The 14,549-nt window shown below is 38.3% G+C and overlaps 1 protein-coding gene across 2 annotated transcripts in view; it reads left to right on the forward strand.

Annotated features, from left to right (window-relative positions):
* UBA6 (ubiquitin like modifier activating enzyme 6) overlaps nucleotides 1–14,112 on the forward strand; it is a 370,281-nt gene extending 356,169 nt beyond the window's left edge. For both annotated transcript variants that reach the window (XM_029600749.1, XM_029600742.1), the window contains exons 30-33: nucleotides 4,476–4,603; nucleotides 9,533–9,620; nucleotides 10,448–10,542; nucleotides 13,196–14,112. In XM_029600749.1, coding sequence (XP_029456609.1) covers nucleotides 4,476–4,603; nucleotides 9,533–9,620; nucleotides 10,448–10,542; nucleotides 13,196–13,331 — 447 coding nt within the window. In that variant the 3' untranslated portion in view covers nucleotides 13,332–14,112. The remainder of the gene's footprint in view (nucleotides 1–4,475; nucleotides 4,604–9,532; nucleotides 9,621–10,447; nucleotides 10,543–13,195) is intronic.
* Nucleotides 14,113–14,549: the final 437 nt, after the last annotated feature.

Consider the following 14,549-nt stretch of genomic DNA (forward strand, 5'->3'; position numbering starts at 1 on the left):
GCAAGCATATCTGTGTGAGATCCTGTGTATATTGTGCATCTTTGAGCATGTGTGTATGTATGTGTGTTTGTGTGTGTGAACGCATGCCTATGAGAGCCTGTGAGTCACACACAGGATTTCACATGCACGTGCACATGTACATAATGTGTGTGTAAGAGAGAGGGAAGTGTGTGTGAAAGCATTGGCATGTATATGAGAGAGTGAGTGTGAGGAAAAAGGTTAGTATGTTTGAGTGAGAGAGAGAAAATAGGTTGAGGGACCTTAACTCTCTTGGGAAATCAAAAGATCCCTGGTATGGAGAGCAGGAGATTTTTTAAAACTTGTTAGCTTTAATTATTGGGTATAATTTCATGTTTCTATTGTCTTGAAATTTGGGGTTTTTGGGAAATAGAAGAACCTTTTTTTTTTTTTTTAATTATTGGATGTTTTGAATATTTTATTAGTGTTTTAGGAAATAGAACAAATTTAGAACAATGTTGGAGCAATATTAGAACAAATAACTGTTATACAGAACAAAATCACAGAACATTTAGATAGACTTGGTTTAATGGGACACAGCCAGCATGGATTTACCCAAGGGAAGCATTTCTCACAAATCTCCTACATATTTTTGAAGGGGTGAATAAACATGTGGACATAGGGGAATCAATAGATGTGATCTATTTGGATTTTCAGAAGGCATTCGACAAATTCCCGCATGAGAGGCTTCTAAGAAAACTAAATAGTCATGGGATAGGAGACAATGTCTTTTTGTGGATTGCAAGCTGGTTAAAAGACAAGAAACAGAGTAGGATTAAATGGTCTATTTTTACAGTGGAAAAAGGTAAACAGTAGAGTGCCTCAGAGATCTGTACTTGGTCCAATGCTTTTAAATATATTTATAAATCTGGAAAGGGGTACGACGAATGAGGTGATCAAATTTGCAGATGATACAAAATTATGCAGAGAGGTTAAATCTCAAGCAAATTTGATAAATTGCAGGAGGACCTTGTTAAACTGGAAGATTGGGCTTCCAAATGGCAGATGAAATTTGACGTGGACAAGTGCAAAGTAATGCATATAGGGAAAAATAACCCTTGCTGTAATTACACAATGGTAGGTTCTACCTTAGGAGTTGCCACCCAGGAAAGAGATCTAGGCATCATAGTGGATAATACATTGAAATCGTTGATCCACTGTGTTGTGGTGATCAAAAAAACAAACAAAGTTAGGAATTATTAAGAAGGGAATGGCAAATAAAATGATGGATGTCATAATGCCTCTGTATCGCTCCATGGTCAGACTGCACCTTGAATACTGTGTGCAATTCCAGTCACTGCATCTCAAAAAAGATATGGTTGCACTGGAGAAAGTGCAGAGAAGGGCGACCAAAATAAGTGGCATGGAACGGCTGCCCTATTAGGTAAGGCTAAGGAAGTTAGAGCTGATCAGTTTGGAGAAGAGACAACTGAGAGGGGGATATGATAGAGGTCTACAAAATCATGAAAGGACTTGAACAAGTTAATGTAAATCGGTTATTTCCTCTCTCAGATAATAAAGGACTAGGGGTCACTCCATGAAGTTAGCAATAGCTCATTTAAAACAAATCGAAGAACATTCTTTTACACTCAGCGCATAGTTAAGCTCTGGAATTCATTGCCAGAGGATGTGGTTACAGCAGTTAGTGTAACTGGGATTAAAAAAGGTTTTGATAAGTTCCTAGAGGAAAAATCCATAAACTGCTATTAATTAATAAGCAATAGTAGCTTGAGATTTATTTAATGTTTGGGTAATTGCCAGGTACTTGTGACTTGGATTGGCCACTGTTGGAAACAGGATACTGGGCTTGATGGACCCTTGGTCTGACCCAGCATGGCAATTCTTACGTTCTTAAATTTATGCAAGATTTTTTAAATTATTGGATGTTCGTAGGCTGTTTTGACATTTATTTTTATTAGCATGGTTTTAACATTATGGTGTTTTATATCTCTTGATTTTATTTCTTTTTGTTTTGAGAGAAATAATGTTTTTTTTCCTTTGATGCACTGCATAATATTCGAGCTTGTGGTTTCCAGTACAGTTTTTGTTGGCACATTTCTATTTTATGTTTGAAGGTTTATTTAGATTTTAAAAGTCCCCTTCTTGTGTAACTTTAATTTTTGCTATGAAAATGATGGCACGTACCACAAACTTTTATGGCATCAGGGTCCTCTCATCTCCATTTCTGTTTTAACAGAAGTTTGCTCTTTATTAATTTCACTTGTATGCAGAAAGCAGTTTTGAATGTTCCTGCAGAAAATGTTTTCATTCACATGTTTTATTGTAACTGCTGTTAATAGATTAGGCAATTATTTTAAGAGATTAGCTAATGCTTCCTCTAAGGATTGGGTTGCTGTGAGCACAAAATTGATAGGCATTTTGCAACAAAGAAAGTAGTGCTCATAAGGTAATGTAGGCTAGTATATTGTGTTCTAGGGCACCTGGCAGCAGCAAATTTTCTGGTGCATCACCAACTTCAGCAGTCACCCTTATGCCCCCGACAACAGTCTTTGCATTTAAATGTCCAACATTAGCTAATGTTGTGTCCAAAGGACTGCATCAGGGTAACCCAAGAGTATTGTTTTCATAAGTAAAAGACCTGACTGTTCCCATAGAACCTCCCACAGCAAACAGTACTTTCAACTGTAATACAACTGCACAATTTTTCAAGGAAAAGACTTCAAACGTACTAAAAAAAATCACTCCTCAAAAACCTAACCAAATTGTATTACCAAGTAACCCTAAAGACCATTTAACTGCCTTTGAAACAATATCATCTCTTGAAATTGAAGGTATAATCAAAAAAATGAATCCAGCTGCTCACCCAATAGACCAGATTTCAACATCACTATTAAAAACAGTCACCAATATAGTCTCCAGACCGATTGCCAATATAATTAACCTATCTATTACTGAAGCAAAATTCCACAAATCTTAAAAGCCACAATAGTTAAACCAATCACAAAGAAACCACAATCCAATGCATACCCCTTCAAGAACTACCAGATCAGCAGGTACAGGATTGTTACCAATTCCTTCCCCAAAAATTGCACATCTAAATAATGTTAGAGAAAGAGCCATTTCTATTGCTGGGCCCCATCTATGGAATTCTATTCCACAGGAGCTAAGATTGGAAACAGACTCAAAATTATTTAAAAAGGGCATAAAAACATGGCTATTTAAACAAGCCTACCAAGAGCTACTTACTTAACGATTTTGGACTACTGAATGTATATCAAAGTAATGTATATATTTTTGAATTTATTATCTATCCTCTAACTATACTGCTTCTCTATCAGTTTAAATTTTATGATTATTTAGCTTACTATTTTATTTTGTTTAATTCTTTATTTTATTTATATTATAAAACTATGTATTTACTTCCTTTTCTCTTCTGGAAATGCAAATATTTTTAAATGAATATTTATCTACTGTAAACCGGTTTGATATGTTCGAATGAAAAATTCGGTATATAAAAATTATTAAATAAATAAAAATAAAAATTCATAAATCAAAACTTATCCGAACTTAGTGCTCCGACCCAGACCACAGAATCTCACGTTACCAGGAGTCCTTGAAGACAGTTGCCACAATTTAAATTTTAAAACAATGATGCGTGAGAGATGTGATTGAGAAGTCCAGCCGTGGTGGTAATATACCATGTGTGTCACAGGCTTGCTGATACCTCATTATGCTCATGTTAAATCTTGTACCTTTTCATGTTAATCTTGAAACTTTGATTCTTGTGGTAATCAGTAGGTTAGTCATTTTGAAGAAACTTATTTATAATCTGTTTTCAACAGTATATTTTGCTCCCAAGAAGATACATTGACTTTGCATTTTTCATATGATCTAGATCAGTGGTTCTCAACCCTGTCCTGGGGACCCCCCACAGCCAGTCGGGTTTTCAGGATATCCACAATGAATATGCATGAGAGAAAATTTGCATGTTATGGAGGCAGTGTATGCAAATTTTCTCTCATGCATATTCATTGTGGATATCCTGAAAACCCGACAAGCTGGGGGGGTCCCCAGGACAGGGTTGAGAACCACTGATCTAGATCATTGATAGATTTGTTATCCTTTCACGCATGGTTATATACATTAGCTCACAACTTATGTTCTGCATTAGAATATTATTCTAACATTGTACATATTATTCTTGAAGCCTTTAATATTTGGTGATCACCTTTTTGTTTCTTCAACTTTTTACCATGTAGAGGTTGTGTCAACTTCAGTTCTCTTAGAGATTCATTGAAACATACAATTTGGCTTAGGGTGCTTAAACGTTTGCAGACAACTCTAAGCCCATTATAGTCTGATCTTTTTAAAACCATGCATAATTTTGCTAGTATAAATCTGAGATCTGATGATATAAACAGTTCCAGGGACATGTCTGTTGCAGAGAAGCTAAGTTTACCTATCTTCTATAATCCTGTGTCTTTGCTCTTTCCTAGGTTGCACTGGAGTTGATAAAAATTGTAGGTAATCATCCTTTTGAAGCTTACAAGAACTGCTTTCTTAATTTAGCCATTCCAATTATAGTGTTTACAGAGACAACTGAAGTAAGAAAAACTGAAATAAGGTAAGTGACAAGCTGCTGTTGAACTTCTCTCATGTATAGTGTAATATTTTTCTTTATTTAAACTTGTTTCTAGCATGGAAAAACTCCAGAAATTGACTTGTACCCCTCACAGTTCTAGTCAACTAATTTTTGGAGACAGGAAGAAAGCACATGTTGTCCCTTTCCATAAAAGATGAGAAACACAAGATTTAAGCAACTAAGGTCAATCATTCTGACTTCAGTAGTGGAAGAAACTGGAAAACATTACTAAAGAAACAAGTAGATTACAGGATTCCAAATCTGGCTTCACAAATCTGAGTTTTTAATGAGTGACATAAGTAGTGGATCAAGGAGGTGCAGTGGATATTGCCTATGTGGAAGATTTTTGACACACTTCCATGTAGAAGAATGGTAAACTAGCCAGTTTGGGACTTGGATAGAAAGCTGTTAATTGCTTGTACAAGAAAATGCAACATGATAGTCAATAAGACTCCATTATGATGGTGGTAGTGTGACTACTGGGATACCTTAGAGATCAATACTAGGACCAGTTCTGTTCAATATTTTTAGTAGGCACTCGAGAGAAAAATATGCTGGTTATAGTCATAGTTCACATTAGTCAGTGTGATGGCTACATGAGGTTTTGACAAGGCCAGTAGAGCAGTGCCATCATTTCCTTAGAATTGTAAGGATGGAAGTGGCTAAATAGGAGGAGATTTAAAATAAACTTTAAACTCTATCTCCTCAGTAATGAAATACAAATTGGAATGAATAAAAAATGAATCTTGATGGTTTGAACTGCCACCCATAGTCTCCAGTCTCCTTGAGCAACTCAGGGGGTAATCTCTGTAGCAAAGGTGAAGAATTTTTTGACAAACTTGTTTATAATCATTTTGGGGGTTTTTTTAAACCCTTTTATTGTAAATCCTATTTTAAAAGTATTTCCTTAGAGTTGTGTAGTTTTGATAACCACCAGCTACTATGGACCTCAGTAGATCACATGAATTGTCTCATGTGTAGTTGAAAACCTCTTCTAGAGCTTTTCTAGAGAAGTTTTAAGCATGCACAGGGTTTTCCTATACACTGCCAGACCTTGTTTCTCTTCAATTCTTTTGATGTGGTAATACCTGACTTTGACCTTAATTAGTCTTTCAAGTATTCTACCACTTCTACTACTACTTAACACTTCAACAGCACTACTTGATGTACTTGGCGCTGTACAAAAACATATGAGAGACAGTCTCTGCTCACTAGAGCTTACAATCACGGCAAAAGAGGCTTTGGGAATTTAATTTATTAAGACGCTGGTTAAAAATTAATGAAGCCATAAGTGGGACAATTCGTGGTTAATATTTAAAAGCAGCCTCAAAAAGGTGGGTTTTAAATAAGAGAGGGGTACATGACGCACCAACACAGGAAGTCTCCTCCAAGCATTCAGTCCAGTCAGGTGGAAAGCATGGAGTCAGGGATTTGCGGTAAGAGGAGAAGGGCAGAAATAGGAATGACTTGACTGATGAGTGGAATGCACGAGGGAAAGGTGTAAAGAGAATATGAGAAGAGGGGTAGCGAGGAGCTGCAGAGTGAAGGCTCTTGTAGGGGAGTAAGAGGAGCTTGAACTGTATGTGGGGATGGATAGAAAGCCAATGTAGTCACTTGAGAAGGGGTTAAATGAGCAACTTTAGCGACTTTGGTGAAAAAATAAATTGTGCAGCTGAATTTTGGATAAGATTGTAGCGGAGAGAAATGGCTCTCTGGGAGATCTATGAGGAGCAGGTTGCAATAGTCTTAAGCAGGAGATGATGAGAGTGGGTAAGGTTTCTGATAGTATATTCAGAAAGGAAGAGACAGATTTTGGTGGTGATACAAAGAAAGAAATGGCACACTTAGCATTATTTTGGATAAATGTATAAAAGTAGAAAGAGGCATCTAAGATGACTCCAAGGTTATGAGCTGAGGGGACTGGGAGGGACTATAGTGTTATCCACCGAAATAGAGAGAGGAGGAATGGGGGGGGATATGGGCTTGGGAGGAAAGATAAGGAGCTCTGTCTTGGCCATGTTCAGTTTAAGGTTTTGGTAGCACATCCAGGCAACAACGTCAAGCAAGCAGGCTGAGTTCTGGGATTGGATTCCTGACAAAATTTCTGGTTATAGAGGTAAATCTGGGAATCGGCAGCATAATGATGATATTGAAAACCATGAGACGCGTTCTTCCTTCACCTACGTGTTCATAAGAGAAAAACTGAAGGTCGCGCACTTAATCAGAAAAGAGTTGTTGCCTTCTGTCTAGTGTGAACTAAATTTCATAGAAAGTCCACATAGTGATTTTTTCTCTTAACATCCAAAGGCTGAACTTCTTGACAAAAAAAATACCATTTCTAACTGGGTAGGAGGTTTCATCAGTTTGTCTTGCAAGGTTTTGCTTTAGATAAACATATGAAAGCTTCTGTTGATAAGACCTTAACGACATGTTTTGTAAAGTATTCCTGTTTAGAGACTGTAATGTGACATTTTGGCCATACAGTCACTTTCACTATTGTCTTGATACATTCTGTTAGGATTCATGGCTTGGACTATCCATCCTACAAGGACCTGATTGCAGATTAGAGCCTGATTCCTTCCCTTCCTATTTCTTTGGTTGCCATAGTTATTGTCCTATCTTCATGTTCTTGGTTAAAAAATGTTTTTTTAAAAGGACTGAAAAAAAGGCACAGGATCCCTCTAATAAAAACAGGGTTTTTTAAATATATTCCACCTTTTGATATTCATGTCTTGTCTTTTTCCATTCATTTGAAGACTACTCTTAACTAGGTAACTCCATCTGCGTGAATTGTCTTCTGCTAACTGAGAAACTGTAATGGCTTTTCTGTAAATCTTTCTCTGATAGCAGCAGGACAAGAATCCACACAGCCTGTCTTCATGGATAGCTAGTTTTTTCAGTAAACTGGCAAGCACCAGCATTTCTGGGTCAGACCAAGAGTCCATTAAGCCTAGCATCCTGTTTCCAACAGTGGCCAATCCAGGCTACAAATACCTGGCAAGTACCCAAACACTAAGGGCCAGATATTCGTACCTACGCACGGGCGTAGATTTGTGCGCGCAACCCGGCGCACACAAATCTACGCCCGATTTTATAACATGCACGTGCAGCCGCGCGCATGTTATAAAATCCCGGGTCAGCGCACACAAGGGGGTACACCTTGAGCACGCCGAACCCTAGAGGAGCCCCCGATGGCTTTCCTCGTTCCCTCCACCCCCCTCACCTTCCCCTCCCTTTCCTTATCTAACCATTCCCTCCCCCACCTTTATTTTTTAATTTATGCCTGCCTTGGCCGGCGCACGATCCCCGGGACCAGCAGCAGTGGAGAGGCCTCTGGCCACTCCCACTTCCTGCCCCTGGACCGCCCCGCCCACACCCCACCCATTTTTTTCAAGCCCCAAGGCTTGTGCACATCGCCGGGCTTATGCAAAATAGGCTCAGCGCGTGCAGGAGCAGGTTTTCAGAGTTACGCGCGTAATATACGCCCCTAAGTAGATCCCATGCTACTGTTACCAGCAATAGCAGTAGTGGTTCTCTAAGACAACTTAATTAATAGCAGTGCTGTCTGAGCATACACAAATCTTTACACAGAATCTGGAAGAATTCTCTGCTCAAGACTTGCTTTGCAGGTCACATGACCCATCTGTGTGGATGATTGCTGTGCTACTGTCAGAGGTTAAGCCTTCACATTTTTTTTCTGTGTTGATGTGGGAGCACTGAACATTATTGCTATTATAATTCTATGCATTTTGATTATACTAGTCCTCTCTTAAAATGTTAATTGGAAATTTATTATAACTTGTCAATATCTTTAAACTATGATCAGTCCAATAAATGTAAAAAAAAAAAAAAAAAAAAAGCTGAAAGCTCTTCCTTCATAATATTATAGGCTGACAAATTGTATACATTTTATAGTTACTGTGTAATAGCACTTCCTGAAATCTGTGATCCTGTCTGCGATGTCTTTCATGCAGAAATCACAAGAAGACTGTCCTTAGAATAACTGGTTTTCTTTATTAATTCTATCAGGAACTTATTAGAGGGAAGGGCAAGAGAGCAAAAGTAGAGACAGCAAAAGTTCTGAGCATTTCCCTTTGTGATCCAATTATTATATGGGACAGATTATACATTTTCATGTTGTCTCATAGCAGATTTGTTTTATGATGAGTAATACCTGTACACTGTCTTCCTCCCTAACTTTTACCAGCTCTAATAGAAACATGTCATCGCTCACAACAGTGTCTTTATCTGGTACTAAGTGACAAGACCTTTATTCCTATGTGTTCTGTTACTACTTAAGTTTGACCTGTAATACTGCAATGACCATAAATTTCCCTATGACCAACAGAAATCGGTCTCTGCCTGTGCACGCTGTATTTAGAGAGGAGAGAGCCAAAGAATTTAACTTCAGTCTTTTTTTTTTTTTTTTTTACAGTGCTAAATTTCATCTGCACTAAGATCCATGGTTACAATGATGTATCCCTATACAGAAAGCATATGTAGTAACGGATTTTTTTGTGTGTACTGTATTCAAAAACAATTTCTTCAGAAAATAAGAAACACGCTATAGCTAGTCTGTTTTGCTCCGTCATGTGGTTCTATAATTCCATTTTGGAAACAAATCAGACTGCATGACCAAAGATAGTGCCCTCAAAAGGAATAATTATTAGCATTATTTTCTTCAGTCTATAAACAAATGGAGCAAAATGCACTTAGGTCATCAGTTCTACAATATCTATTCCATTACATTGAGTCATTCAACTTCATAGTTAACTGGAAGTGCTATGTAAAATGTGTATGCTGCTTGTTTAACAGTATCCAATAATCTTTAATGCTTTACTAGTTAGATAATTTAAGCTGTCTTTATGTTAAGATGCTGGAAACCTAGATTCTTTCACTTTTCTTTAACAGAAATGGTATAAATTTTACAATCTGGGATAGATGGACTGTGCATGGAAAAGAAGATTTCACCCTCTCCAATTTTATTAGTGCTGTCAAGGTAAGGCTTTTTTTTTTCTTTTTTTTTACATGGGAAACTTTAGTCACAGTTCCTGAAATATTAATAGTCTGTGATCCAACTTCTTTCCCCTACTGCTGTCTTCCTCCCTTTTCCTCAACTCTCTTCATTCTTTCCTTCCTTCCCTCCCTCATTTCGTATGCTATATCCTTTTCTGTCCATTAGGTAGCAGAAAAGCACATTTCTGGAGCTGGAATGTACTCGCTGCAACCTCACAAACATGGGAGAGACCCTGTAGCCACCCAGAAGTGACTGAGTGTGCAGAAACACTTTCCTTCCATGTGCTCTGGGCAGCTGACCTGAGACATGGAAGAAAATGTCACTGGCTTTTACCTGTTTATTCTATGAATATTAATTTCCTATTTCTGCTTCTAACGTTGAGTCCCTGGTGCCATATTTAAAGTGCAATGTTAAACCACCAGGTCCTGTCTACTCTGTAGAAATAAGCATGTTGCAAGAATGGTCACTTTTTGAAGTATTTATACATATTTTTGAAAGTAAATCCTCATCTGCAAGGTGACTGCTTATTGTTTGCCTTTCTGGCTCTGATTAGGAGGTTATGTGCAGTCTTGTCATTTTTTTTTTTTTTATTAATTTATTCTTCCTTTTCTCCAACCCCCTCATTCTCATTTTATAAAAGCCAAAAACTTCTCCAGGTTTCAGAGTCATCCAAAGCCTTTGTAATCTCTGTTGTCACTACGAGATGGGATTTCCTTTCTTACTGTGGGGAAGAGGGCACAGTAATGTCACTGTTTTGCAGTTTTCAAAGCAAGAAATGATTGTGCAATATCTTTTGTTACTTTCCTCAGGAGAAATATGGAATTGAACCAACCATGGTTGTACAGGGAGTCAAAATGCTGTATGTCCCAGTCATGCCTGGACATGCAAAACGATTAAAACTAATGTAAGTACAAACAAGAAGAAACTACAGATGGATTTATGAGAACTAGAACTGGGACAAAGTGCTTTAATGCCTCTTGTTGTGTTAAATCACTCCAGAGTTTCTTAAGGAAAACTTCCAAATGAGTCAGGTTAGAGAACACAAACTTATTTCCTTTGTAACTGGCAAGGTATTTACACAGAAGCTTTGCAAAGAAAGTAGCCGCCAGCCCCCACCACACACTGTGCCATAATAGAAGAAATGCCCTCCCACAAAGCTGGGTAGGCCCGGCCACAACACCTGTGTGCTGTGAGAGCTGAGCAGTTCTTGTGATCAGCACCACCTGTGCTTAAACATCTTTCCCAGAGTCCTTTGTTCATGCTGTACCCTTACATGTGACAATGACCTGCATGTTCTGGTGAAGCACAGCATAGGAGCTCCCCAGTTTACCTGAATTCAAAATAGTAGGGGGTGACTAGCTTGGAGGAATTATGAAAAACTTAAAAATCTTACTCCAGAGCTAAATATAAATCAGAACATAGAGGGGGGGTTCTTAGCAATCCAACTGAATTATATAAAAGACTATTGCTGTAAATCTCCAGCAACCACTGTGGTAATTCATTGCATCTCTCCTTGGTAATGTTGGTATTTTTCTGAATCATTTTGTTTATAAACTGATTGTCCTGAGATAGCAAGTGGTGTGACTTTGACACTGTTTTTGTCCACTTTGGTAGTTGAGAATTTCCAGTGTAGGAATGGTAGTTTTCAGGTGTGTTATCTAGTCTTGGGTAGAAGTGCAGTCAATTACATGACAGTTCTGTTTGCTGACAGATGTATTAACTGTGGAGCCGTAAAATCCATTTTCCACATTTTAGCATGTACCTAGCTAATCTTAAACATTTCTTGTTGGAACTAAGCACAGTAAGTCTTTCCTCTTTTTACAAAGTGAACATTTCTAGTCATAATAAAATGTAAAAGAAAATATTTTTATATTATATACTGTAGATATATGTTTAATTTTCTTCAAAGCCTGGTTTTAGGACTCCCATTTCATTATGGCATTAAGGCAGTGTCGTGTTATGGGTTTGTGATGAAGAATGTTATTGCTAGCACAAACCACAGCCTGTCCTGTCTTTATATTTTACTTTAAGTGTGTGTTTAGTGAAGTAAAACATGTTATGCCAGGTGCACCATTTTGTTCATCTTAAATTCCATTGCACTCTTAATATAAAAGTCTTTGGATGCCCATTTTACATTGGTGAGCAGGCTCTCTATCCCTATTAGTCTTCTGTACTGTAGTTGTGCAGATTGCTTAGGGATATTTATAGTATATTTCAATATTCCCAAAGCATAAGAATTTCACAAGATAGCCTGCTTTCTTAGGTCAGCCTGGTGGCTCGGTGGCAAGTGTTTGTGCACTTCCACAAGGAAGTTTCCCCCAGTTCAGGGTCCTATATTGGGGCTGGAGATTTTTCAAGGTAGGTATTCACAGCCCCTGGGAAGAGGGATCAGAAGGATTTCTCATCATTATTCAAGGAAACCACCCAGTGGCCATATTTATAGCCCAAGATGCAAGATTCTGGAAGGAGCTTTTGGCCTGAGGACTGTTGATGCAATGACCAAACTAGAAATAGAGGGAGGATTGGCATATTAAAATAGCCTATTAAAATCCCCGGGTAATTGTGATTGAAGGCTCATGGTGTCAGAATCCCAGCACTGGTTCCAGTTGAGCTCAGTGAAAAAAGAGGAGGAACTACCAAAGCGCAAAATAATATATATAGAGAGAGCAGCAGTTCTTAAATCCTGTCCTTGAGCTCCCCTGAACAAGTCAGGACAGCCACAATGAATATTCATATGAGCGATATACTTAGATTTGATCTAAGAACCAAATTAGCTTGCATAGTTTGATTATCCTAAAATTCAGACCTGTTTGTGGTCTTGTGGACTCAATGTATGAAAGAGTATTAAAAAAAGAGAGCACAAACATGCATGCTTAAATTTTAAGTAAGCATACATGACTGATATTTTCATTGTGACTTATAGTATTTGTACCTGATTTTTATTGTAAAAGTTGAGAAACAGCTAGGCGACAGCTCATAAAATTCAGTTGCTTAACAGTAGCAATAATTGTCCTTGTGATATTCTTTAAGCAGATACGTTAATCCTCATGTTTTAGTTATGATCATAATCATGTCTCCTTTCTGGTCTGTGGCATGGCATTAATCCCTCATGTTGTACAGGTTCTTAATCTCAGCCAAAAGGCCAAGGGGGAAATGTCCTGAGTTCATAGTTCAGACCCTACACTTGAATCTTAGCCAAAAGAGGTAGTCATGGAACTGGCCCCATGACACAACAGAAGTGCTTTGCACTGGTAAAAGGCCTAGACTTGCACACCTACATCAGGTCAACCAGGTCAGAAACATTGGAGGCAGCAATGGTCTTTGGTATCTCTATGCAGCAACCTGTGCTGTTTCATGTTAAGCACATGTTCCTAAGAAAACATTGAGTTTGTATAGCCCCTGAGCTGGGGTTTCCAGAGAAATCCTAAATCTGTCTTTAGGTCTTGAGTAACAGAACGGTTTCTTGATGTATATGGGCTAGGGAGGTGGCCAGATGTGGTGATGTCTTCCTTGATGAATAATAGCACTTTATTTTTCCCCTTACCATCTTTTTGCAGGATGCACAAGCTCGTGAAGCCCTCAGCAGATAAAAAATATGTTGATCTAACAGTATCATTTGCTCCAGAAAATGATGGCGATGAAGACTTGCCAGGGCCTCCAGTGAGATATTACTTTTGTAAAGAGGACAATTGATGGCACTTTTCCCGTAGTCACTTCAGAACCACATACATATAAGAACTATGATAATCTCAGTTGCAGAAAAACAAAAAAAAAAAAAAATTGGTACTTTATTTCTGTTTGGTGAAGCCTTAACGAAACCAAGTGGGAGGCAGCAGTGAATTGCACTAAAAACCTGAACAGCAGAAACTGAGCATCTAGATTTCTCCCAACCCCCCCTCCCATTTCTTCGGTGTGCCTGTTTTTTCACAAGCAGTTGTAAAAATGTGGGGATACGCTCTGTAACGCCCCCCCCCCCCCCAGCATTACACAAGACTCGTGCAAGTTGTGACACATTCCAGGGTCCCTGATTCTACAAGAGTAACCTTTATAGCTGCAATACAAATATTCTGAGAATCCACAAACAGTGAATTTGTACTGGAAGACCATTACAGCAATAGTAATAGGGACTTAAGACATACTGGACCGGATCTTGACAGTATGGAAACTGCATGACCCATTAGGTATATGCTGGTGGAATGTTGGAGGGCTATATTTCTGTGCACTTGCTTACTCCTGAAACAAGCTGCAGAAAATTGCTAGTTCCATGAGGTGGAACAAGACTCAGGAAGCTGAAAAAGTTTTGTTAACTGGCAGTTGCAAAACAGTATACTATTTTGACCCATTTGACTTGTTAGCTTCATGTAACAGGTTCTGAAAGCAGCAGCGACTCCACGTGTGCTGAGAAAATATGGTGTACCGCTGTTATTTCCAGTTTAATCTACTGATGCTCCTGAAATAAAAAGCAGCTCTTTTAGATGGATTTCGGTTTGAATTTATTTTTAATAATGCAGTACAGAGAATCATTGTAATTTGAAGATTCTTTCTTATTCTCCCAAATGACTACCTTGCTGTGTATGTTTAATTCACTTCAACAGAATACTTAAAACAACTTTTTAGTGTGATGTTTTTTCAATAAGTCACAGAAAGACGTGTCTAAAGGGCATTATCCAAGCCATGTTTTAATCTCATTTTCCAAATATCTAGGACACGGGTGGCCAACTCAGGTCCTCGAGAGCTACAAATAGGCTAGGCTTTCAGGCTGTCCACAATGAATACGAATGAGAAAGATTTGCATATAATGGTGGCAGTGCTTGCAAAGTTTCGTGCACATTCATTGTGCATATCCTGAAAACCTGGAAAGTTTGTGGCTCTCGAGGACTGGAGTTAGCTATCCCTGATCTAGGATCTGTT

The sequence above is a fragment of the Rhinatrema bivittatum genome, chromosome 1, assembly GCF_901001135.1.
Source record: "Rhinatrema bivittatum chromosome 1, aRhiBiv1.1, whole genome shotgun sequence".
Lineage (NCBI taxonomy): Eukaryota > Metazoa > Chordata > Amphibia > Gymnophiona > Rhinatrematidae > Rhinatrema > Rhinatrema bivittatum.